Source organism: Ovis aries, chromosome 23, assembly GCF_016772045.2.
Source record: "Ovis aries strain OAR_USU_Benz2616 breed Rambouillet chromosome 23, ARS-UI_Ramb_v3.0, whole genome shotgun sequence".
In the NCBI taxonomy this organism is placed as follows: domain Eukaryota; kingdom Metazoa; phylum Chordata; class Mammalia; order Artiodactyla; family Bovidae; genus Ovis; species Ovis aries.
The window spans coordinates 5,326,935-5,354,250 of NC_056076.1; the positions used below are offsets into that span (position 1 = coordinate 5,326,935).

The 27,316-nt window shown below is 39.4% G+C and overlaps 1 protein-coding gene across 4 annotated transcripts in view; it reads left to right on the forward strand.

Annotated features, from left to right (window-relative positions):
• NETO1 (neuropilin and tolloid like 1) overlaps window positions 1-27,316 on the forward strand; it is a 117,247-nt gene that overhangs the window by 57,376 nt on the left and 32,555 nt on the right. For 3 of the 4 annotated variants that reach the window (XM_042239212.2, XM_042239213.2, XM_042239215.1), the window contains exons 5-7: window positions 217-258; window positions 338-504; window positions 12,588-12,816. In XM_042239212.2, coding sequence (XP_042095146.1) covers window positions 217-258; window positions 338-504; window positions 12,588-12,816 — 438 coding nt within the window. The remainder of the gene's footprint in view (window positions 1-216; window positions 259-337; window positions 505-12,587; window positions 12,817-27,316) is intronic. The other variant, XM_004020399.5, reaches the window with a different exon arrangement.

Consider the following 27,316-nt stretch of genomic DNA (forward strand, 5'->3'; position numbering starts at 1 on the left):
TTTTAAAGTGGCTCTTTGATAAAAATCCTTTAGTAATAATATTATATAAATTAACATTACAGTCTTAACATTATTATACAGTTTTTATTTAACCATTTAATTTCCCTTAATAGGTTTATAAGGGAGATTCCTGAGTGATTCAATGATATCTTACTCAGTATCATTTTAAGTCATAAATACAGAATAAGACTAATTGTCTTTTTCTCAATTTTTAAGATCCTGACTTTAAGGACCTTGGAGTTTTGAAACCATTACCAGGTTGGTAAAACAGATATTTAATACTGTTCAGAGACCTTTGTTTTCTGCTGTGATATATACTTTTGGTTTATTACTCAAGTTCCATTTTTGTATGTTTGTCTGGCATCTCGTTATTTAGTGTGTGAGTTTGAGATGGGCGGCCCTGAAGGCATTGTGGAGTCTATACAGATTATGAAGGAAGGCAAAGCTTCTGCTAGCGAGGCTGTTGATTGCAAGTGGTACATCCGAGCACCCCCACGATCCAAGGTCAGTCTCAAGGTGAAACGCAGGTTTGACAACTTGAAAAGTGTCTCCAGCATTGCATTGCTTTGAACCAACCAGACATGCTCAGTATATTTCAGAGTGCAATCCTAAGCGATCATTTTATTTTTGTTTAGAAATGTAGCATGTCTTCCTCTGTTTAATGTAACATTCAAGGTCACAATAATATGGAAAGAATGCTGAAGAGATCCTTGGATAATCTGGACAAGAGACTCTAGGGTAAATCTACCTCTAAAAAAATGTATTGAAATGTTGTAAGCAAGCTATGGTTTAACTAACTTATGCCCTTATTGTCAGTGTCTGCAGTTTGCTTGCTTTTTAACTTAAAATCTGTGAAAGAAATTGTCCAGGGCTGACAAAGTCATGCATTTCTGGTGTGTAACACTGTGGTCCAGATTCAGACTCAAATCTCTGTTTTGGAAACACTTGTTTAGAACAACTCTATTCATGCTATTATGGATGTGTCTTAAGAAATACAGGGATGAGAATTTTGTACCAGTAGCAATCACTGGTTTAGTGTGTCGATTATTTGCTTATTCTCCCTTTATTGTCATCCTTTAGAAGTAGAATATAGTTACAGTAAAGCTTTATTGATTTGTGTTAGATTTAGAATTGCCAGTTTATTGAGGTTGAACAGTTTGTTATTTAATTAATTGGCCTAGTGTGTCTATAAACTCTCAAGCACTATGGTGAACAAATGAAAAATTATGCTATTATATTTAATTTTTAGACAACTATGTATCAAAATAATCCATGAAATAAGACAAGATCATTGAGGTATTTATAAGGTGTAGTAGAGTGAAGAAGATCACTTGCCCCTGGTGAGGGGAATCAAAGGTAGGATCAAGTTGCATTGCAAGGCATCTTCTGAGTTTTGATGAGAAATGATGCTCTCAGGTAGACAGGGTGGGACTTGCCTTGATAGGTGGAGTAAATAGCTTCCCTACGGTCATGGGATCATAAGTGATCCCCCCTCTCGAGGATTAATTGCTCGTAACCACATGAAAGCAGAATTCCAGAGGTGAATTGTTAAGCGGAAGGATTCTGTTAGTTCCCTTCAAGAGCCCAGATTCATCCTGAGTGCGTTAGTGATGCGTGTGCGTGTGTGTGTGCTGAGTCCCTTCAGTCGTGTCCAACTCTAAGACCTCATGGACCGTAGCCCACCAGGCTCCTCCATCCACGGGATTCTCCAGGCAAGAAGACTGGAGTGGCTTGCCATGCCCTCCTCTTAGTGATACATACAAGACTGTGAAACAGCAAAGTGATATGGTCCAATGTGTATGTTCAAAAAAACAGATTTTCCATGTCTAGAAAGGACAGAGTTGTCACCCGAGGCTAGATATGAAAGAATTTGGTGGCTGGATATTCCAAATGAGGGAAAAATAAGACTCATCTCCATGTGAGTTGGTATTTCAGGAAATACTTTTATCTTTGTTCTCTTGATTTCCCATGCATATGTCTTTGGGATTTGCATATAATCTGGAAGTGTGGCATATTTTTCCCAAACTTCTGGTGATGGAGATTCAGACTATGGTCCACTATCCAGCTTTACCACTACAGGTCTCTCTGCATCAAAACAAATCTTTTAAAAGGTTAATTAACTTTGTTAAAATTATGATTTATGATGAAAGACATAGTAATACTTCCATTAAAAAAATCCAAGGCTACTAGGGACATAAAACCCAACCTACTACAAGGATTATGTGAGAGTTCAATTGCAGTTTATTAGGTTCTCACATAATTTGTGGATTCACATGTGCTATTCATTTTCCTTCAACTCTATGAGTGAACTCTATTTTAGATTTTTTTTTTCAACAGGAAGTATCTGAGCCCCACCTCATGGTCATAACTGGCATCTTTGTCACCGCAGTGTCAAAGAGAGGCTGTCAATGAAAGTGTGAACACACACTGTTTCCTTCCAGCTGGTAAACAGACCATCTTTTGTACAATCCCAGAACAGAGCCAGGTGTACCTGCCTGTTACAGAATCTGGCATTCTGTGACCCAAAGGGGAAGCCGCCTGCAGAGCTGAACAAAGATGGCTCTATTGTGACAGGGCTTCTCTGTTAAATTAAAGGTTAAGGGATAGGAAGTGGCTTTGAATAACTGTTGAAAAAAGCAATGGAGATGACACTTTACTTGGGGTTTCTATTTATATGGAGGTCCTAGCAGCCTAGGAGAACAGACTATCAAAGCCCAAGTTAAGCTTGAAATGGCTCCTGTGAATATGTGAATGATAACTGGTGATTGCAACGTATTACACAATGAACGTGCTAAATAGCTTACTGGGGTTCCATTAAAATTTACATCAAGTGTATGTCACTTCTCAGCCCTTTCATAAACAGAAAATACACTATCTGATAGCGCCTTTGTTTGAGAATTGTAATACAGATGATTGCCTTTAATTAGAATGTGATTAACCCAGATTTCTTAGAAATTGGAATACCAGAGCCAGAAAGAAAGTTGGAAATCCATTACTGATAAGTGCGTTTAGCAGATGAATAAGCAGAGTCAGGATAGTGAAGTTGGTTAACAATGAGATGTTGAAATATGTCTCTGTGAGCAACTCTTTCAGAGAAGGTAATGGCAGGCCACACCAGTACTCTTGCCTGGAAAATCCCATGGGTGGAGGAGCCTGGAAGGCTGCAGTCCATGCGGTCGATACGAGTCAGACACGACTGAGCGACTTCACTTTCACTTTTCACTTTCATGCATTGGAGAAGGAAATGACAACCCCCTCCAGTGTTCTTGCCTGAAGAATCCCAGGGACGGGGGAGCCTGGTGGGCTGCCATCTATGGGGTCACACAGAGTCGGACACGACTGAAGTGACTTAGCAGCAGGAGCAGCAAGCAACCTTTGGCTTTCATATAGATTCTAGAGCAAGTGAGATGGGAGCATATTAATTGTGTCTAGTTCTGGATCAGGAAGAACCACTAGAGAAGGATATTAGATGAGCCAATGATGGTAACAATGTTAATTTTGTGAAGGTTGGAGCTTATTTCTCTCTAGGTGCATGCGTGTGTGTGTGTGTGTGTGTGTGTGTGTGTGTGTGTGTGTGTGTGTGTGAAGTCACTTCAGTCATGTCCAACTCTGCAATCCTATGGACTGCAGCCTACCAGGCTTCTCTGTCCATGGGATTCTCCAGGCAAGAATACTGGAGGAGGTTGCTGTGCCCTCCTCCAGGGCATCTTTCTGCCCCAGGGATGGAACCTGTGTCTCTTAGGTCTACCTGCATTAGCAGGAGGGTTCTTGACCACTAGTGCCATCTGGGAAGGCCCTTCTCTGCAGGTACCCAGTGCCAGGAAAAATCTGTCATTCAGTTAACACTCATGGAAAAAATAAACTGATATATATATATAACTGGACATAGTGACAATCTATTTACATCTGAAGAACTGTCAGGAAATAGAATTAAGAAGATAAGACTTAATTTGCATATTTTTAAAGTACTGGAATTTATTTGAATGCTTGGATCTAGAGAAACATTCAATATAAAGAAGGTTTTTGTTTTTTTTTATTTTAATAATGGAGATGTCCAAAGATCAAATGAGAATTCATGGAAGGAAGCCAATAAAATTTGGCTGGGATTTTGTATAATAATTAAAAAGTCAAGTTATTTTTTGGCATAGATAATACTAAACTCCTTTTAAGACCAAAACCTGATGAATCTATGATAAGTAACTGCTCAAATATTTGATTAGTTAGTAGAAGGATTGAAGCAAGTCTCTCTCTTGATCCCCAGTCCAGTGTGATGTCACAAATAAGTCAAAAGACTTACAAAAGTATATAAATTTAAGATTATTTATTTAATAATTAAGGTTTGGGGAGAATAAAACTATAAATTTTATTAACTCTCCATCATTTAAAGCTTCAAAATAATTTTTTAAATGTTACTTAATTCAAAATGTTGCGAATAATATTAAGACAAAAAAGAACAAATTTACAAATACAATAAATTAATATTTTACAGTGAAGTTGAATTTTCAGACTCATGTGACCTTAGCAAAGACCACAGTGCAGCTCACCAATACTTCTGACCTACAGAACTTAGAGATAATACATGCACGTTATTTAAAGCAGAATTCCAGGGCGGGGGGCGGGGTGGGGGTGGGTAGTGATAAAGAATCCACCAGCCAATGCAGGAATTGCAAGACACGTGGGTTCGATCCCTGGGTTGGGAAGATCCCCTGCAGGATGAAATGGTAACCCACTCCAGTATTCTTGCCTGGAGAATCCTACAGACAGAGGAGCCTGGCAGGTTATAATCCCTGGGGTCACAAAGAGTCGGACAAGACGGAACGACTGAGCACAACCACCCAACAACATTGTTTAAAGCTGCTCAGTTTGCGGTGATTTGTTACGGGAGCAAGGAGAAAATGAATGCATCAGCAAAGGGCAGCAGCAAAAACTGATGACAATGATAAGATTAGGGGCTGTAAAGACTGAGCCTGCCCTTATTGTCTCAATTGGATGAACAACATGAAAATCTTAACTGACTAGAGAACTACCTAAGACAGTGTTATGCTTCAACTTTGTTTTTAAATGAAATCTCAGTTTGTAGCGTCAGATTTTGAAAAGTTACTGAGATGCTTGTCTGTGCAGGCCAGAAAATCACGTTAATGTTGTTTTATCTGGGTTTGTTGTGTGGAGTGTGTGTTTTTCAGCACTTCAGAACACAATATGATGTTCTGGTTTTCTCCTCTGAACAAAGTGCATGCTGCTCTCCTCCAAATTCGTGGGATATACTACTTAAAATTAGAAGGCCCTGCAAGTCCAGCCACAAACCAACAGCAACCACAGTAGTCCTGGGCAACACGCTTTTTAGAATGTAGCTTTATCTATCAAAATGTAAAGTAATATTGAAACTGTGGTCAGTGTTTCTCAGACTGTGGTGTATTTAATTTATATTTATCGTGGAGAAAACTGTTCTGGCAAGTCTTAAAAAATGACCCCCAAACAGTGTTTGTTTTTTGCACATCATTGGGAGACAGACAATGGAAGCAGGTTGAATGGTTGATATTAAATGTTTGCAAGTATATTAACTTAGTAAATTGTTAGCCAGATATCCTTGGTTTAAATATGCAAAAGGGATTCTACTCTCCTATTAGTGTGACTTGGAAGACAGACATTACTAGAAATTGCTTATATGTTCTGAAGCCTCCCACGTCCTATTCCATAAATCATTTTGTCAGCTCAAACTCTTTGTGACTGATTAGAAAGAAGAATGCATCAAATTGATGCACTGAGACGAGATTGTAATCTGACTATTTTACTGAAGTTATATATGATTCTGTTTATCACTTTCTCTTTTCTTCAGCAGACACACTAAAAAGCTTTCTATTGTTTTCGACCTTAAGTAAAAACACTGTCACACGGCATTTTACCCCTTAGTGATATTATGGCATGAGCTTTAAGCTGACAAAATACCATTTAAATCCTAATGCGGGACGGTTTTTAAATATGGTATATACTATAGCTACAGTGGGAAAACTTGATCACTGGTCTGGTTGATGGATTTGGTTTGTGCAGTAACAACTCTGTACTCAGTAAAGTTATCACTGGAATATTTTATTTATTTTTAAAAATTATTTTTAAAAGTTTTAAAATGATTGAATGCTTCAGAAGTGAATATATAATATCCAGTGACTGTAATTGTTCAACTCCTCTACGGATAGTATTCTAATAAGTTTAGTTCAGTTGCTCAGTCGTGTCTGACTCTTTGAACCCCATGGATTGCAGCACACCAGGCTTCTTTGTCCATCACCAACTCCCGGAGTTTACTCAAACTCACGTCCATTGAGTGGATCATGCCATCCAACCATCTCATCCTCTGTCGCCCACTTCTCTTCCCGCCTTCAATCTTTCCCAGCATTAGGGTCTTTTCCAATGAGTCAGTTCTTCACATCAGGTGGCCAAAGTCCTGGGGTTTCAGCTTTAGCGTCAGTCGCTACAATGAATATTCAGGACTGGTTTCATCTCCTTGCTGTCCAAGGGACTCTCAAGAGTCTTCTCCAACACCACAATTCAAAACCATCAATTCTTTGGCACTCAGCTTTCCTTATAGTCCAACTCTCACATCCATACATGACTACTGGAAAAACCAAAGCTTTGACTAGACAGACCTTTGTTGGCAAAGTAATGTCTGCATTTTAATATGTTGTCTAGGTTGGTCATAACGTTTCATCCAAGGAGCAAATGTCTTTTAATTTCATGGCTGCAGTCACCATCTGCAGTGATTTTGGAGCCCCAAAATATAAAGTTTCTCACTGTTTCCATTGTTTCTCCATCTATTTGCCATGAAGTGATGGAACCAGATGCCATGATCTTAGTTTTCTGAATGTTGAGTTTTAACTTTTTCACTCTCCTCTGTGACTTTCATCAAGACACTCTTTAGTTCTTTGTTTTCTGCCAAAAGTTCAATTCAGTCCAGTTGCTCAGTCGTGTTTGACTCTTTGCAACCCCATGAATCACAGCACGCCAGACCTCCCTGTCCATCACCAACTCCCGGAGTTCACTCAGACTCGCGTCCATTGAGTCAGTGATGCCATCCAGCCATCACATCCTCGGTCGTCCCCTTCTTCTCCTGCCCCTAATCCCTCCCAGCATCAGAGTCTTTTCCAATGAGTCAACTCTTCGCCTGAGGTGGCCAAAGTACTGGAGTTTCAGCTTTAGCATCAGTCCTTCCAAAGAAATCCCAGGGTTGATCTCCTTCAGAATGGACTGGTTGGATCTCCTTGTAGTCCAAGGGACTCTCAAGTCTTCTCCAACACCACAGTTCAAAAGCATCAATTCTTTGGTGCTCAGCCTTCTTCCCAGTCCAACTCTCACATCCATACATGACTACTGGAAAACCATAGCCTTGACTAGATGGACTTTAGTTGACAAAGTAATGTCTCTGCTTTTGAATATGCTATCTAGGTTGGTCATAAATTTTCTTCCAAGAAGTAAACATCTTTTGATTTCATGGCTGCAATCACCATCTGCAGTGATTTTGGAGCCCCCCAAAATAAAGTCTGATGCTGTTTCCACTCTTTCTCCATCTCTTTCCCATGAAGTGATGGGACCGGATGCCATGATCTTCGTTTTCTGAATGCTGAGCTTTAAGCCAACTTTTGCACTCTCCTCTTTTACTTTCATCAAGAGGCTTTTTAGTTCCTCTTCACTTTCTGCCGTAAGGGTGATGTCATCTGCATATCTAAGGTTATTGATATTTCTCCCAGCAATCTTGATTCCAGCTTGTGTTTCTTCCAGCCCAGCATTTCTCATGATGTACTTTGCATATAAGTTAAATAAGCAGGGTGACAATATGCAGCCTTGACGTACTCCTTTTCTTATTTAGAACCAGTCTGTTGTTCCATGTCCAGTTCTAACTGTTGCTTCCTGGGCTGCATACAGATTTCTCAAGAGGCAGGTTAGGTGGTCTGGTATTCCCATTTCTTTCAGAATTTTCCATAAGGGTGGTATCATCTGCATATCTGAGGTTATTGGTATTTCTCCCAGCAATCTTGATTCCAACTTGTGTTTCATCCAGCCTGGCATTTCTCATGAGGTGGCAATGGCACCCCACTCTGGTACTCTTGCCTGGAAAATCCCATGGGTGGAGGAGCCTGGTAGGCTGCAGTCCATGGGGTCGCTACGAGTCAGACACGACTGAGCGACTTCCCTTTCACTTTTCACTTTTATGCATTGGAGAAGGAAATGGCAACCCACTTCAGTGTTCTTGCCTGGAGAATCCCAGGGACGGGGGAGCCTGGTGGGCTGCCATCTATGGGGTTGCACAGAGTCGGAAACGACTGAAGCGACTTAGCAGCAGCAACTCTGTATATAAGTTAAATAAGCAGGGTGACAATATACAGCCTTGACGTACTCCTTTCCCTATTTGGAACCAGTCTGTTGTTCCATGTCCAGTTCTAATTGTGCTTCTTGACCTGAATACAGATTTTTCAGAAGGCAGGTCAGGTTGCTGGTATTCCCATCTCTTGAAGAGTTTTCCACAGTTTACTGTGATCCACAGAGTCAAAGGCTTTGGCATAGTCAATAAAGCAGAAGTAGATGTTTTTCTGGAACTCTCTAACTCTCTTCCTTTTCGGTGATCCAGTGGATGTTGGCAGTTTGATCTCTGGTTCCTCTGCCTTTTTAAAATCCAGTTTGAACATCTGGAAGTTCATGGTTCACATACTGTTGAAGCCTGGCTTGGAGAATTTTGAGCATTATTTTACTAGCGTGTGAGATGAGTGCAATTGTGCAGTAGTCTGAGAATTCTTTGGCATTGCCTTTCTTTGGGATTGGAATGAAAACTGAACTTTTCCAGTTCTGTGGCCACAGCTGAGTTTTTCAAAGTTGCTGGCATGTTGAGTGCAGCATTTTCACAATATCATCTTTTAGGATTTGAAATAGCTCTAATAAGAATGGTCTTTAAATATAGAAGGTTCTTCCACTTCAGCCATGCAGGTTCTTGTAAGAGTGTACACCATTCACCTCCCATGGAAAATGTCAAATGAGAAAACAAGGGTCAACTATGCAAATCACCTTTTTCCCTATATCAATGTTCTTCTATAAGATAATCTTATTTTTAAAGAAAATTTAAAACAGCCATTTATTTCAGAGGGACACATTTGTTTTCTGTGAATTTCGTTCATATGTCAATCATCAGGATGTTTCTTAGTCCCTTTAGAAAAATAGAAATGGTTTGTTTTGCTTGCTTACTTGTCAATTTTGTTGTAGTTTGTTTTCATTTAGGACTATAACTTTCTGGACTATCCATCTGAAAATTTTCAAAAAAATTTATCTGAGTCTGCAAAGTCTGATACCAAGGAGAAAAGTGTCAAGCAGAACTGAGTTGAATACTGATCTATTACTTAAGGTCCTGTGTTGCTTTAAGAGCATCACTTTGCTTTTTTAAACGTCATATTATTTTAAAATAGTTGTGATAATAGTGCGCATTGCTGTCGGAGAGATTCGAGTGAGATAATGCCTTTGCACAGTGTCTTGAGTTATTGTCAATGTACGATGCAAGTAGTTAGCATTTTAAGTTGACTTTATTCAGAGTCAAAAAGAACCCTGAAATAACTGTCCAGACATATTACCCCTGAATCAACCTGAAAATATGACACAATCAAAAATCCTTCTTTCTTAAATTAGTTGAACAATCGCCTTAATTATTTTTCTTTCTGTGGGCATCGTGTTTGTTTCTTACAACTTTGTAAGAACACTGGAGGGAGGGATTTTCAGTCACTCTGCTCAGTGTCTTCTCCTATTACGAACTATGTGTGTTTACAATTCTAATTGCATATTACTTTGAGGGCTAATTATATGTTGGAATCATTGTGTACTATTTGAGAATATAAATATATATTTGATTTTTGTTGCATTTAAATTCTTCTACCTTCCAAGAATACTTAGACTTTATAGTTATTTATATTTTTATACAGTTTTCATTTTATTTACTTTTAATCAGGATGGGCCAAATGAAAAGATCTTTAAAATAAGAGTTCAGGATTTTAATCCAGTTTAAGGCTTTCTTATTGATTTATTTTCCTTAAGTAAGCTATTTGGTCTCCTTTGCTTCCTGGCAAAGATCATGTGAATGACAGATACAATTCCTTTGTATACAAATCCATGTGAAAATTTGAAAAACAAACTAGTTAGTATGAACTTGTTTGATATTTTCACATATACCTTCCTAAGATGGACAGTAAAATTTTCTAGATAATTTTTTGAAATGCAATATTTGGTTGGGAAGAGTAGATCTAAGATAGGCTACATGAGTAATATTTGAACTTTTGAAAGAATAAAATAAAGCAATAACCTGGGAATGATAAACAGGAGGTTTTCTTAGACTGTAGGTTTTATAAGGCTGTAGTAATGGCGGCTCACTGAGAATAAATCCCCCAGCCGATGCAGGAGACCGGGGCTCAATGTAAAGAATCCCTCTGCCAATGCAGGAGACCCGGGCTCAATCCCTAGGTCAGGAAGATCTCCTGGAGAAGGGAATGACTCCAGTATTCTTGCCTGGGAAATCCCAAAGACAGAGGAGCCTGGTGGGCTACAGTTCATGGGCTTGCAGAAAACTGGACATAACTGAGCAACTAAACAACAGCGACAACAATGTCAGTTAATTTAAAATCAGTATCAAAGTATTTGGGAGTTTTGGCATAGCTTCCAACTGAGATTTTACAGATCACATATACATGAAAACCTTCTCACCATACAAAGCATAATAAAACTATGGTGTTTGCCATTACTTCTCAATTTTGTCTATTTCTCCCTATTTTCTGTTTTGTTCTTACTCCTGAGAACTATATGAAGACTTCCTGACTTAAGATCCACATTTTACTCAGTCAGTTCCTTATAAGTCTGCATCATACTACATATATGCTTTTATGTCATAATTTAGAGTTATATTATAAATAACTTGTCTTGAGAATTATTGCATACCATTTCCTCTGCAAATAATAAATTGTCATTTATTATACATATATATGTATATAATTATCATGATTTATAGCACTCAAAGTCTGGTGTGTAGGTGCCCAATAGATATGTGATGGATGCTGAAAAAAATGAAGTCAATAAAGAAAACAAGATTATAGTCAGTCATTAAATGTACATCCATTAAATTTTCTGGTGAGTGCTTAACATACATGACACATGGTCAAACACTGAAAATAAAATAAGTACAGCAGTGTCCCAGCTTTTTAGGAGCACATAGTTCAACAAAAGTTACATATGACCTGTAACTAAAGCTCAAAATATGTCCAAAGTAATATTGTCGTACAGAGGGAGAATAATGCCACTGTGGCTGGAGAATGGAAGAAGTCATTTTTTAATATTACTGTTACATGAGGTGCAGGCATACGGCACTATAATTCGCCACCTACGTACTCTGCAAGGCCATCACCGCCTCAAGACCAGTTACTATCCATCAGCATAAGGTTGACCCCGTTTACCTATTTTGCCCACCCTCAACTCACTTCCCCTTTGGTAACAACTATTCTGGTTTGGTTTTGTTGTTTTCTATCTAACAGATTAATTTTTTTAAACTGTGTTTGGTTTTTAGATGCCACATATGTGTGAAATCATGTTTGTCTTTCTCCACCTAACTTCATACAGCATGGTACCTTTGGGGTCCATCCATGTTGCTTCAAATGGCAGGATCTCATTCTTTTTTGTGGCTGAGTAGTAGTCCATTATATATATTTATCATTGGTTGAATTAATTGCTTTCAGTTTTTAATGCAAATTCATAGAGAGTCAAATAATATCTGTTGCTCTTAAAACAGTATGTCTGAAGCAGTGTAATATGGTGAAAGGACTACAGACTGGCTTGAGGGACCTTGTGTCTAATTTGTAATTTATATCATCCAAGTCTGCATTTCCTGAATATAATAATAAAGGCACCACTTTATAGAGTTTGGGGAAGTATTTAACAATAATCTCTAAAGTAGCTTGTACAGTCCATTTTACCTATTAAGTGTCAATCTAATTTTTATTTACATGGATTTAACTAAATGGTTTGATTCTATGTTATGGTTAGAATGACCACAGATTTAGCTGTATTTTAAAATATATATACTCTATCTTTAAAATGAAGCAGTGTAGTTATGTGAAATAATTTAAGCAAAGTAAAAGCAGAGACTATCTTTTGATGCCATTTCTGGTTTTGTTTGATATTAGTACAAAGGTTGCATTTCCACACATTTTTGGAAATAAATTGAAGTCATGGAACTCTAACAAGAATATATCAGCAATATTAAAAACACATTTGTGCTGATTAAAATAAAATAGTAAGTATGAAAACTAATAACTGATTCCAGAAAAGAGAAGACATAAGAATTATCTGGGTAAAAATACCTAAAAGAAGGGATAATAACATTTGAAAAAAGTATTAAGCAGAAGTTGATCTGAGTGATACACGTCTTTACTTTCTACCACCCACAGGGACAAAAGAATAAGATTGATTGCAATCAAGCTTGTCTTGTGAGACTGAGAAAGAGAAAGGAAGCGCTGGTGCTTACTGAACTGCTTCCCTCTTTGCAGGGAAATGATCGCATCTTCGTTGTTTTACAGATCTACTTACGGTTCTTGGACTATGAGATGCAGAATTCCAACGAATGCAAGAGGAACTTCGTGGCGGTGTATGACGGAAGCAGCTCGGTGGAGGACCTGAAAGCCAAGTTCTGCAGCACGGTGGCCAACGACGTGATGCTCCGCACGGGGCTCGGGGTCATCCGCATGTGGGCCGACGAGGGTAGCCGCAACAGCCGCTTCCAGATGCTGTTCACGTCCTTCCAAGAACGTAAGCGTCTCCGCTCTTCGCTGCTCCGCCTTCCAGTGGGTCGGAGGGTGCAGATCTCATGCACTGTGAATGGTGTTTCCTTCATGCAGCTTGAGCCTTAATACGTTGTTCAAACCGCTTAGATTCCCTTTCCTTCTCTTTGATCCAGAAACAGGAGAGTTACATATGACCTTTTGATTACTTACATCAGCAAATGCAGGGCTTCCCTGGCGACTCAGACGGTAAAGACTCTGCTTGCAATGCAGGAAACCCGGGTTGGATCCCTGGGTTGGGTAGATCCCCTGGAGTAGGAAATGGCAACCCACTCCAGTATTCTTGCCTGGAGTATCCCATGGACAAAGGAGCCTGGTGGGCTAAAATCCATGCGGTCGCAGAGTCAGACAGGACTTAGGGACTAACAGAGCAACGCAGTATCAACATATGCACTGTAGCCATACTTAAGACATTTCGCACTACTAAACTGGGGTATGATGAATTCCATTTGTCTGTGGGTTAGATCTTAGGAAGCCAGGGAACGGAGGCAGCAGTTTCCATTGATGTTTGAGTTTAAATCTTAAAAACTGTCATAAAAATATTTGGTAGGTTCTCTTTAGTAAGCTTCTCTTGCAGTCCCATTGATTTTAAATAGGTCCTTGACTGCAGAGTTCCAGGTAAACTAGACAAAGAGGAAGAATTGATTGGGAACAGCGTAAACAGAAAAAGTTCCAGAAAATAGTTTAAATGGCACAATGGATGATACCCAGAGTTATGGGCAAAAGCACAGCAATTTTAGAAAATCATGTTCTTACAAATAATGAGTCAGATGAATAGACATATATTTGGAATGTTCTTCAGAAACCCTGAGTAATTTATGCTTGATAAATGTATGCAAATGAAAAATAACCCAAGAAATTCAGCTTTAAGGAATCAGTACCTTGTCATTTGAAACTGTACGTTAAAAAAAGAAAAAGACAAAATGGTTTTGAAATGTCAAGGATTTCTCAAAGTTAGCTGCAGCAGCCACCATCTTTTTTTTTAATCCAAAAATGTTAAATGTCCTAGATGATTATTTTGCACCATGAATGAATGGTTGTGGCTTTAAATTGCTCTCTACTTACCCAGTTGGAGAATTCTATGGCACCAGAAGTAGGGAATGTCCCTCAGTCTTTTGAATCTTGATACCATCACAGAGTATGTTAAGTCTCCCATCCTGGATTATTGCAAATTTAAGCAGCAAGTTGTTATCTTGGTCTTCCTTTCAGGAATTGATCAAAATGTTAGAGCTAGTGCATCTTTATTTCAGCAAGGTATCTGGAGAAAAAAACCTCATTATTTTTTTACTTAGAATTTAAATCAATTCAGGCTAGAAGATAGCACATGTGGTGTTTTCATCAATGAGTACTCTTCTAAATCTAATCGATTGTGCCTTTGGTGAGGGTCAGATTATATCTTATTCAATATTTTTATCAGCCTTGGATAATCATAGACTAAGAACTTCTTTCTAGTTTAACATAAATGGGAGGTCTAGTTAATGCATTAAGTAATAAAGTTACTAAAATATTACAAAATGCAATTTTTATCAAAACTGCACCATAATTTAGTAAGGATAAATTACAAAATGTCTTCTTACGTTTCATATGTCAAGCAAAGGAACCCAGACTCCAGGATTTCTTTAAGATTTTATTTCATTTAAACTCAATAGGAGCCAATACTTTTAAATAATTGACAACAATATCTAATGTAGTCTTAGCTTGTGTTAACAAATGTGCAATAAGCAGCTCAGAGGAGACACGCTCACAGGAAGCTCCAGTGGTCAAAATGCAAATTGCGCAGCCTGTTCTTTTCTGAGTGTTATTCATGAGAGCAGAGTAATTAGCTAGGAGTGGCTGATCAGGATGCAGAAGTATTTAGAGTCAGGGGAAAAGGCTAAAGGAGAAGGTATCCCTATCCTAGAGATTCTTTTGTCCAAAATGTGACAGTTACCTTAAACTTGGGGGAGCGGTGGTATGGATTAATGTCTGAGAAGTAAGATTAATGTTAAATTAATTATATGAAGCGGTTTGACTGTGATTCAGGGAAAAGTGTCTAGCTCATAGAAAGTGTGATATTACAACATTGGATGAACTTCCACGGAGAATATATGAGAAATGGGTTCTCATCAAGTGTGAATGGTATAGGGCAAGTCTCTAGGCTGGACAGCGGGGAGGGAAGACGAAGCGCCTTTCAATTCAAAGGTGGAGATCCATGAGTCTTTAAAGTTCTTCTTATTTAAAGAATGATGGGATTGTATCATACTGTGTATGTGTCGTGCTTCCCAGATGGCACTAGAGGTGAACAACCCATCTGCCAGTGCTGGAGATGTAAGAGACGTGGGTTCAATCCCTGGGTCAGGAAGATCCCCTGGAGAAGGAAGTGGCAACCCACTCCAGTATTCTTGCCTGGAGAATCCCATGGACAGAGAAGCCTGGGGGCCTATAGTCCACAGGGCTGCAAAGAATAGGACACGAGTGAGCACGGCACACACATATGCAATAAAGATTAGAGATGTGAATCGGTGACCAGCCCTTTCTTACTCTAATAGTGAGAAAGCACCTTGATATTTTTCTTAGTTCCCACATTTCTTAGATGGTATCCCCAGTTCAGTGTTGAGAGGTGCTTTAGGGCATATTCAATAATATTCTAATGTCTGTCAAAATATCTTATATTAGGGCCATAAGATATTTTAGAGGTTAGATAAGAGCTTAGAAGTCATGTATTTCAATCCCAAACACTTTATGAATTCAAACAGAAAAAGAAAAGACCCAGGGAAGGTTAACTGACTTCCCCTGAATACCCTCAACCCCATGCTCAATGATTTGTTAACAGTACTGAGGCAAGAATGTAAGACCTGAACCCTGATATTGGCAGGTCTCCATGGATACCTTTGTCATCTTTAAGGAATGAGCAGAGCTTCCACTTTCTAAAGATGATGATGTTAAAAGCAGATCACACTTATGCATCACTCGTGAAACATTTGTCAGCATAGTTTTACATGCTTTACAAACTGAATTTTCATTCTTCTGTCTTACCTAATGCATCTTACATTTATGTTTCATGGTTACATTCTGTAATCATACATTGTACAGCATCGTACATTACCATAAACATCAGACTAATGTAGAATCATGACAAGGGGCTTCTGTTCTCAAAATATGAACCCAGGAATTAATGGATGCCAGTGGGAATATATTTTCAAATCATTTTTATTTTTGCATTTGAATCTGTTGTTGTTCGTTGTTTTTGTTCAGTTGCTAAATTGTGTCCAACTCTTTGCAACCTCATGGACTGCAGCACACTGGGCTTCCCTGTCCTTCACTATCTCTCAGGGTCTACTCAAACTCATGTCCATTGTGTCCGAATAAATCACAGAAAAGACAAAGGATGAGTGTGTAAGAGAGGTACAGAAATTCTTACTGTGAGTCATCAGACGTTGAGGTTTCCCATGCGCATTAGAGGCATTTTAAAAGTCTGGGTTAAATGCCAGCATTTGTAGCAACAACAAATATCGTCTAGTATAATGGGGGGACTATAAGATCACTGAATGGAGAAGTATTTACCTTCAACTGTGTCATGAGGAATAATGGGATGTCTTCACTGGATCGCTCCCATAAATAGCATACTGCTGCCCGCACTGTCTTGCTGACTGTTCAACTCAGCCTTTTCTCAGCTCTACCTGAGATGGCTACCTTGATTAATAGTATCACAATGCTGCTGGCTGCTGCTCAAAGACATTGGCTTCAGAGGAATAGTATCCAGACTTTACCCCACAGAGCAACTTTGAAACCTAGCAACTAGAGAAAAAAAAACCAGTATTATCACCGAAGAGGCACTGTCTTACTTGATTATAGTCTTTTTAATACTGGCATTTTGTGCTCAGATTACTCACAATCTCAGTCCACTCAAACAGTCCATCTAATGGAGATGAAAACACATACAGGTACCCAAAATAGATCTCAAATTTTAATATATTATTAATAACCTTGGATAATGTTCTCTAAGAAAGATGACTTATTTAAACTTTAAATGTATTCTGAAATGAAGAAGAAAATATATTAACCATTGTGACTAATTTGCTTTCTTGGGTCAAAAATCAACAAATAGGAGGAAAAAATCAGATGAGAAACACAAGTGAGGATAAAGAAGAACGAATCCAACTTGACATAAACGTAGAACACTTTGAATAATTCTTACAGTGATATTGAAAGTGTGTTATATTTTATTTTGGTAGCTCAATTTCAGATTGTCTGTAAGGAGAGAGTTTTACACATTTGCATCACTTTATATAAAGACATTGTCTTGCTCTGAATAATCATTCAGATTTTTAAAAAACTGATTAGAATTGGTGTAATTTCAACTTTGAGCATACTTATATATGAAAATATGTGATCAATTATGATAGAACTCTATGGTTAAGTATTTGATATGCATAATGGAGACATTAGTGAAGTATACCTCTTCACAGTGAGTCACAAGTCAGACTTTCTGAGCAGGTCTTTTTCTGTGTTCCAAGAATTTGCAGCAACTGGAATGAAAGAATACCCTGAGTACTATCTCATGGTGACTTCTCAAGCTCCACCTTCAATTGCTCTTCTACTCTTATTTAGACCACAATAAAATCTCAATCACTTAATTCTTGATTAATGTGCAGCATATTTCTGATAAAAACAGACATGCAACAAAAAAAGAGATGAAAAGAAAATTGTTCACTTTAAGGATATGGGAATAATGGTTACAATACTTTGCTAAAATGAGATTATATATTTAGTTTCATATCATTTTATGGCAAAAGACGATAGAATCTAAACTACAGGTTTATTTACAGCAAAGAGTTGACTCATTGGAAAAGACTGATGCTGGGAGGGATTGGGGGCAGAAGAAGGGGATGACAGAGGATGAGATGGCTGGATGGCATCACTGACTCGATGGACGTGAGTCTGAGTGAACTCCGGGAGATGGTGATGGACAGGGAGGCCTGGCGTGCTGCGATTCATGGGGTTGCAAAGAGTCGGACACAACTGAGCGACTGAACTGAACTGACTGATATATATATATATATATGTAGTAATTTTTAATTTCAATGAGGCGTTGAGTTGAAAGGTTCTGTGGAAGGCAGAATTCTGAGATGATCCAAAAGATTTCCACCTCTCAGTGTTTGTTGTTGGAAGGAAATGGCAACCCATTCCACTGTTCTTGCCTGGAGAATCCCAGGGACGGGGGAGCCTGGTGGGCTGCCGTCTATGGGGTCACATAGAGTCAAACACGACTGAAGTGACTTAGTAGCAGCAGCAGTCACTAAGTTGTGTCTGACTCTTTGTGACCTCATGGACTGCAGCACACCAGACTTCCCTGTCCTTAGCCATTTCATGGAGTTTGCTCAAATTCATGTCCATTGAGTCAGTGATGCCATCCAACCGTCTCATCTTCTGTCATCCTCTTCTCCTGCCTTCAGCCTTTCCCAGCATCAGGGTCTTTTCCAATGAGTTGACTCTTTGCATCAGGTGGCCAAAGTATTGGAGTCTTACAACCTTTCTCCTCTTGAGATAGGCAGAACCTGAGTAGCTTGAGATATGATTTTCTAATACATTATATGGTAGAAGTTATTTTGGAGATATAAATAAGATCCTTAGTCAGTTGATTTTGATCATCAAAAGGGAGACGTCTTCACCAATGTGTTAAGTACATGTCTTTCATCTCCTTGGTTAAATTCATTCCTAGGTTATCTTCTTCATTTTGATGTAATTGTAGATGAGATTGTTTTCTTAATGTCCCTTTTAGATAGTTTGTTATTGATATATAGAAGTGCACTGGATATCCTGTTTGGTCTAAGTATACACCACAAATATTGATAATAATCTTTTTTCCCTTTTGAAAGAAGTTTGAAAGTTCTAGTCCTTGACAAGGGTCCGGTTTTCTACTTCTTTGTGATCCTCCATTTATTTTGTTGTTCCTTCAGTAAACACAGAAGCACCAGGCACTGGTGGCACAAAGATGAATAAGAGGGTTGCTCCTCTCAAGGTGCAGCCTCACTCATTCAAACTGAATTCAAACATGTGACTCATTTCAGCAAGCATTCCCTTGTATCTGGAACTCTGTTCCTCCCACCACACACTTCCTCATATACTTCAGTATATCATCCACTTAAACCCTGCATTCTAAGAAACCAAATTCTCTTCTTGTATAGTTTTTTTTTTTTTTTTCCCTTCAGCTTTTGTTTATACTAGTAGGGTCCGTACTCTTGTGTCATGGTAATTGGTGATTATTTCACTGTTCAGTTTTATTACCCTATCCTGTCTTGTCTGGAACATGGTTTGGCCTGCCAGCTGCTAATCTTGTACCCAGTCTGCATTCTGTCCTAGGTAGTACAAATTCTCCATTTTATAATGCACAAGGAAATTACCATATCACCTCAATAAGCTAAATTTAATGGATCCTAAAATTAAAAAAAAAAAAGCATGTAGATTGTAATTTGATTATTACTATAAAAGTGCACAGAGCTCAGTAACACTCTGGAAAAATACACCAAAAAATTTTGATAGCAATCAAATCAAAACTGTAATATTTAATTTTCCCTCTAGGAAAGTCTAGGCCAAACACATTTACAAGTTTGGGTCATGTGCTGAGATCAAAAATCATTATCAGTTCAGTTCCGTACAGTCATTCAGTCATATCTTGACTCTTTGCGACCCCATGGACTACATACAGCACACCAGGCTTCCCTGTCCTGCACCAAATCCCAGGGCTTGTTCAAAGTCATGTCCATAGAGTCAGTGATGCCATCCAACCATCTCATCCTCTGTTGTCCCCTTCTCTTCCTGTCTTCAATCTTTCCCAGCATCAGGATCTTTTCCAATGAGTCAGTTCTTCGTATCGGGTGGTCAAAGTATTGGAGTTTCAGCTTAAGCATCAGTCCTTCCAATAAATATTCAGGACTGGTTTCCTTTAGGATGGACTGGTTTGAGGGGGACTCTAAATAGTCTTCTCCAACAGCACAATTCAAAAGCATCATTTCTTTGGCACTCAGCTTTCTTTATGGTTCACTACTGGAAAAACCATAGCTTTGACTAGACAGACCTTTGTCGGCATTATAGTCTATATGTATTTCATCAAGGAAAGAAAATTATAAGTGCTAGAGGGAGCAAATGACCAATTAGAAGGTAGACTAAAGTGTAAATTGACGTTGTCCTGATACAGATCTTCATTCATCACTGTGGTGAGTTTGTGTATTTTTAAAAGATTAAGACACGTAACCCAGTAATTCGTTGGTCTTTAAATTAACAGAATTGCAAGCCTGAGGCTATGGTCTCCATTGACGCTTGGCTTTAATTCTTATTTACTCCAAGTTCTGGCCTTCCCTGGATGCTCAGTGGTAAAAACCTGCTTGCCAGTGTAGGAGACACAGGAGACTTGGGTTCTATCCCTGAGTCAGGAAGATCTCCTGGAGAAGGAAATGGCAACCGTCTCCAATTCTTGCCTGGGAAATCCCATGGACAGGGGGAGCCTGGCAGGCTACCGTCCAAAGATTGGCAAAGAGTTGGTTGTGACTGAGTGACTAAACAACAATACGGAAAGTCCTCCTTTGGGGAGTTGGTATGTTCAATAATGAAAACAAATATGCATTAATGTCTTTTGTTGTAGACATGCGGTCATCACCTATGAAAACAAGCCCTGGTCCCTACGCCCAAGTCCTAGTAATAATCCGAGTGCAGACCCCAGAGAAATAAAATATCCTAGTTATTGTAAGTAGAGTGATATCTAATTGCACACAGTGCACAAATCATCAGGTGCTTGACCCAGTGCAGACATAATCGCATATAAAACTGTGTAATGATTTCTTGGCATCAAATCGAATGGATAAATCATGAAGTGGTCAGTGCCCTCTGTGAGGAAGGAAGTGGTCTCTATCCATGCAGTATAATATTCTCATGAAGATGCTTCTCTTTTTGTAATAGCATATGCACTTTTAGAGGAAACATTTGGGGATCTAATAAATGTGAGTGGTATTAGATTGTGGATAGAACTTCTTGTATTAGAAAAGAAAAGATTAAACTATAGCTTAATAAAAATACTGGATATCTTGACTGATAACTAAGTCACATTGGAACATAAAGTTTTGGAAGCAGATATTGATTTTTCAAAAAAAAATATGAAGATGATAAAAGAGATGAAGAGAAGATGCACAAATCTATTTCTGGCCTCAAATCTAGTCTGCATTTTTCAAGTAAAATGGCATTTCCTCTAATGGCATAGCCTAAGATACATTTCATGTTTAAAGAATGGTGGCAGGGAAATTATTCCATTCATTTTGGGCAAAACAAAACGTTTGTCTTAGGAGGCAATTCTAATGGCTATATATATGTGTGTGTATGTATGTATGCTTGCATTCCTGTTCTTTTTCTATAATTCTGATCTCACCATTAAAAATCATACTTAGCAGCAAGTTACACATTTTTTAATATAGTTTTTGAGTCCTGAACGCTGACTCAGATGCTTACTGATAATTGGGATCTCTGATGTTTTAGACATTTTCTTCCATCAAATGCATAAGAAAAATTTAGCTATTCCTTAGAAATTAAAAGCATTGTTAGAATTTAATGAGAAGACGGCACTTCATATCCATTTTACTACTTAAAGGAGTTTTGCTCTGATATCTAGTTAGCAAGTATTTAAGGACCTACAATATAGAACCTGTTGTTCTGAGCCCCAGTGATAAGGCAGTGAGGAGAACAAGTCCCTTGCTTCTCATTCTTATAAAAGGAAGCTAATGATGTGGAGTGAGTTAATTTAAAAAGATAAACCCTGTTAAGAATTGTGGAAAAACACAATATGAGGTAACGTGCCTGTGAATGATGTGGACATGAGTGCCCTGGGTGGTTTGGGCAACCCTGGAGCTTAGGAAGAAGCTGGGTAAGACCTGGGGTAAGGAAAAGGAGTTTCCCAGGTGGCTCGGTAGGAAAGAATCTGCCGGCAATGCAGGAGACACAAGTTCAGTCCATCAGTTGGGAAGATCCCCTAGAGGAGCAAGCGTCAACCCACTCCAGTATTCTTGCCTAGAAATCCTATGGACAGAGGAGCCTGGCGGGCTACCATCCATGGGGTACCAAAGAGTCAGAGACAGTTTAGAGACTAAGCACACATCCGCGTGCTGGAAGAAACCCCAAAACACACAGTTGGTGCTAAGGAGTTTGGGATTTTATCTCACTTTACTGGGAAGGTTTTGGAGTGTTTTAAAAGGGAGTGATGCTTCCTAAGGCCCACTTGACTTCACATTCCAGAATGTCTGGTTCTAGGTGAGTGATCACACCATCGTGATTATCTGGGTCGTGAAGATCATTTTTGTATAGTTCTGTGTATTCTTGCCCCCTCTTCTTAATATCTTCTGCTTCTGTTAGGTCCAAAACATTTCTGTCCTTTATTGTGCCCATCTTTGCAAGAAATGTTCCCTTGGTATCTCTAATTTTCTTGAAGAGATCTCTAGTCTTTCACATTCTATTGTTTTCCTCTATTTCTTTGCATTGAACCCTGAGGAAGGCTTTCTTATCCTCCTTGCTAGTCTTTGAAACTCTGCATTCAAAGGGGTATATCTTTCCTTTTCTCCTTTGCCTTTAGCTTATCTGCTTTACTCAGCTGTTTGTAAGGTCTTGTCAGACAACCACTTTGCCTTTTTGCATTTCTTTTCTTGGGAATGGTCTTGATCATTGCCTTCTGTACAGTGTCATGAACCTCTGTCCATAGTTCTTCAGGCACTCTATCAGATCTACGCCCTTAAATCTATTTCTCACTTCCACTGTGTCATCATAAGGGATTTGATTTACGTCATACCTGAATGGTCTAGTGGTTTTCCTTACTTTCTTCAGTTTAAGTCTGAATTTGGAAATCAGGAGTTCATGATCTGAGCCACAGTCAGCTCTGGTCTTGCTTTTGTTGACTGTATAGAGCTTCTCCATCTTTGGCTGCAAAGAATATAATCAGTCTGATTTCAGTATTGACCATCTGGTGATGTCCATGTGTAGAGTCTTCTCTTGTGTTGTTGGAAGAGGGTGTTTGCTCTGACCAGTGTGTTCTCTTGGCAAAACTCTGTTAGCCTTTGCCCTGCTTCATTCTGTATTCCAAGGCCAAATTTGCCTGTTACTCCAGGGAGCTCTTGACTTCCTACTTTTGTATTCCAGTCCCCTATGATGAGAAGGTAATCTTTTGGGGTGTTAGTTCTAGAAGGTCTTGTAGGTTTTCATAAAACCATTCAACTTCAGCTTCTTCAGCATTACTGGTCAGGGCATAGACTTTGATTACTGTGATATCAAATGGTTAGCTTTGGAAACAAACAGAGATCATTCTGTCATTTTTGAGATTGCATCCAAGTACTACATTTTGGACTCTTTTGTTTACTATGATGGCTACACCATTTCTTCTAAGGGATTCTTGCCCACAGTAGTAGATATAATGGTCATCTGAGTTAAATGCACCCATTCCAGTCCGTTTTAGTTCACTGATTTCTGAAATGTCATTGTCCATTCTTGCCATCTCCTGTTTGACCACCTCCAATTTGCCTTGATTCATGGACATAACATTCTAGGTTCCTATGCAATATTGCTCTTTATAGCATCAGACTTTACTTCTATCACACATCACATCCATAACTGGGTGTTGTTTTGCTTTGGCTCCATCTCTTCATTCTTTCTGGAGTTATTTCTCCACTGATCTCCAGTATCATATTGGGCACCTACTGAACTGGGGGAGTTCATCTTTCAGTGTCAACCTTTGTGCTTTTTCATGCTGTGGCTAGTGGAGGTGATAGAATTCAAGTTGAGATATTTCAAATCCTAAAAAATGATGCTGTGAAAGTGCTGCACTCAGTATGCCAGCAAATCTGGAAAAGTCAGCAGTGGCCGCAGGACTGGAAAAGGTCAGTTTTCATTCCAATCCCAAAGAAAGGTAATGCCAAAGAATGCTCAAACTACCGCACAATTGCACTCATCTCACACGCTAGCCAAGTAATGCTGAAAATTCTTCAAGCCAGGCTTCAACAGTATGTGAACCATGAACTTCCAGATGTTCAAGCTGGATTTAGAAAAGGAAGAGGAACCAGAAATCAAATTCCCGATATCCGCTGGATCATCAGAAAAGCAAGAGAGTTCCAGAAAAACATCTACTTCTGCTTTATTGATTATGCCAAATCCTTTGACTATCTGGATCACAATGAACTGTGGAAAATTCTGAAAGAGATGGGACTACCAGGCCACCTGACCTGCCTCCTGAGAAATTTGTATGCAGGTCAAGAAGCAACAGTTAGAACTGGACATGGAACAATAGACTGGTTCCAAATTGGGAAAGGAGTACGTCAAGGCTGTAGATTGTCACCCTGCTTATTTAACTTATATGCAGAGTACATCATGAGAAATGCCAGGCTGGATGAAGCACAGGCTGGAATCAAGATTGCCAGGAGAAATATCAATAACCTCAGATATGCAGATGACTCCACCCTTATGGCAGAAAGTGAAGAACTAAAGAGCCTCTTGATGAACATGAAAGAGGAGAGTGAACAAGTTGGCTTTAAACTCAACATTCACAAAACAAAGATCATGGCATCTGGTCCCATCACTTCATGGCAAATAGATGGGAAAACAATGGAAACAGACTTCATTGTTTTGGGTTCCAAAATCACTGGAGATGGTGACTGCAGCCATGAAATTAAAAGACACTTATCCTTGGAAGAAAAACTATAACCTACCTAGACAGCATATTCAAAAGCAGAGACATTTCTTTGCCAACAAAGGTCTGTCTAGTCAAAGCTATGGTTTTTCCAGTAGTCATGTATGGATGTGAGAGTTGGACTGTGAAGAAGGCTGAGCACTGAAGAATTGATGCTTTTGAACTGTGGTGTTGGAGAAGACTCTTGAGAGTTCCTTGGACTGCAAAGAGATCAATCCAGTTCATCCTAAAGGAAATCAGTCCTGAATATTCATTGGAAGGACTGATGCTTAAGCTGAAACTGCTACCTCATGGAAGAACCAACTCCTTGGAAAAGACTCTGATGCTGGGAAAGATTGAAGGCAGGAGGAGAAGGAGACAACAGAGGATGAGAAGGATGGATGGCATCACTGACTCTATGGACAAGAGTTTGAGTAAGCTCTGGGATTTGGTAATGGACAGGGAAGCCTGGCGTGCTGCAGTCCATGGGGTCTCAAATAGTCGGACATGACTGAGCAACTGAACTGAACTGAACTGAAAAAGGAGTGAACCTCCACCTGATTTACACTTAAATGTCCAAGGGTTCTCTGTTCGCTGTCTCCATGGATCCATGTAGGAGACCATCAGTGAAAGATGATTCTGTCATACCAGTGGAGACATTACTGGAGCTGAGAGAGAGCTGGCAGACCTACAGGACAGTTTGTTGAGGGCATCAGGGCAGAGAGGATCCAAATATGACCCTAAAACTTTAGCCTGGAGCTGAGGAGGTGCCATTATTCACGTCAGCAGGGTGTGTGAAGGCAGAATTGAGGCAGGGAGTGATTAACAGGAGTGGGGTGGTAATGTGTTCTGTGAGCTCATCCAGCCGTGTACAATTTGAGAAGGTAATTAAGATGCAAAGTGGGAAAGTTACCTGGAGTCTGGATGCACAAAATAATACAAGTCAGAAGAATGAGCCCCTGAGAATGAAGGCAAATTCAGGCTCTTTGGAGAAGAAAATTGCAGCCCACTGCAGTATTCTTGCCTGGAAAATTTCATGGACAGAGGAGCCTGGTGGGCTATAGTTCATGGGATCGCAAAGAGTCAGACACGACTGAGTGACTAACACACACCCAAACCCAGATACTCATTTAAGTCTTGGAGACAGAGAGCTTTGGGTGAAGTAGGTGAGCAGTTTTACTGCTCTGCCAGGCAAGGGGGCCACAGCAGGCTACTGCCTTCAAAATGTGTCCTGACCTGGAGGGGGAAATGAGGAGTTTGATTCAAAAAGGGTGTGATCAGCTCATGAACATTGTTCTAGTGGGCTGGTGAGGAGTTAAGTGAATATCAGCATCATCAACCTTCAGTTCCAATCAGTCTGGAGTAGACATGCTGGTAGGCATCGAGGCATCCTGCTGTTAATTTCTCCCACCTGGTGGGGGTTTTAGTATCTGGGAAACAGCTCAGAGATACTGCTAAGTATATCCCAGGAGGGGGAACCTGGACTCTGCCCCTAGGTTGCCCCATTGTTTCTTCTGACTGTTCCTTTCTTCCCTAATTAGCATCTGTTTAAACCTGCTCCTGGGAACTCAGGGAAGGTCCTGGAGGCTGAATGGAACCTGTTTCCTATAATCCAAAAATGGGGGACTGTAAACCCCAATCAGTTTTTAGATGATAAAATGATTTTTTTGAGTTAGTTTTTTTTTTTTTTTAAGTTATTTATTTATTTTTGGCTATGCAGGATCTTTGTTACCTCTGTGGCTTTTCTCTAGTTGTGGCTGGTTGTTCAGTCGCAAGTCGTGTCCAACTCTTTGTGACCCAAAAGACCCTCTAGGATCCTCTGTCCATGAGGTTCTCCTGGCAAGAATACTGGAGTGGGTTCTCTGCATCCTCTAAGGACACAATTTGCATTCTCATAGTCATTTACATTACCAGCGGCATTCCATGACTTAGCTCAGAGACACTGGAATGAAACGTGGAGGTTGTAGCAAAGGGCACACTGAATAGGAAATTTTTTTTTGGTGGGGGGAGGCGACTTCAGTTTTTCCCACCAGGAAAAAGGGGAAGAGATATTCCCACTAGAGGAAATCCACCCCACCAAAAAAAAAAAAAAAAAACAAAACCATTTTCTGCACGCTTCTCATTGCGGTGACTTCTCTTTCTGCAAGCACAGGCCTAACAGCACAGGCTTGATAATTGTGGCGTGTGAGCTTAATTGCTCCTTGCATGTGGGATCTTCCTGGATCAGGGACCGAACCTCCTGCACTGGCAGGTGGATTCTTTACCACTGAGCCACCAGGGAAACCCGAGATGATAAAAATAATTTTTAAAGAAAAATAGGATCAAGCATCACTTATATTTCCAAATTTTCTTGATGAAATACAATGTAATTTTGATTTTGAACTGATCTACTGAATGATAGGTTTATTAACCAGAAAGCACAGGTATTTGAAATATCAATGTTTCAGAGAGGTATCTGACAGTTTTTATTTCCATTTTGTTTTAATATTCTCTGAGTCGTATTTAGTGGATTTCTGGGCTTGAAAAGAAATGTAGTGGGTGAAGAAAGAAATAACCTGAATAGATTGAACTTTAGTGTTGGTGCATTAACCAACAGTTATGAATTAAATATCTTCAGGTTGTGCTAGTGGTAAAGAACCTGCCTGCCAATGCAGGAGGCATAAAAGATGTGGGCTCAGTCCCTGCATCTGGGAAGATGCCCTGGAGAAGCAAATGGCAACCCACTCCAGTGTTCTTGCCTGGAGAATCTCATGGACAGAGGAGTCTGGTGGGCTACAGTCCATGGGGTCTCAAAGAA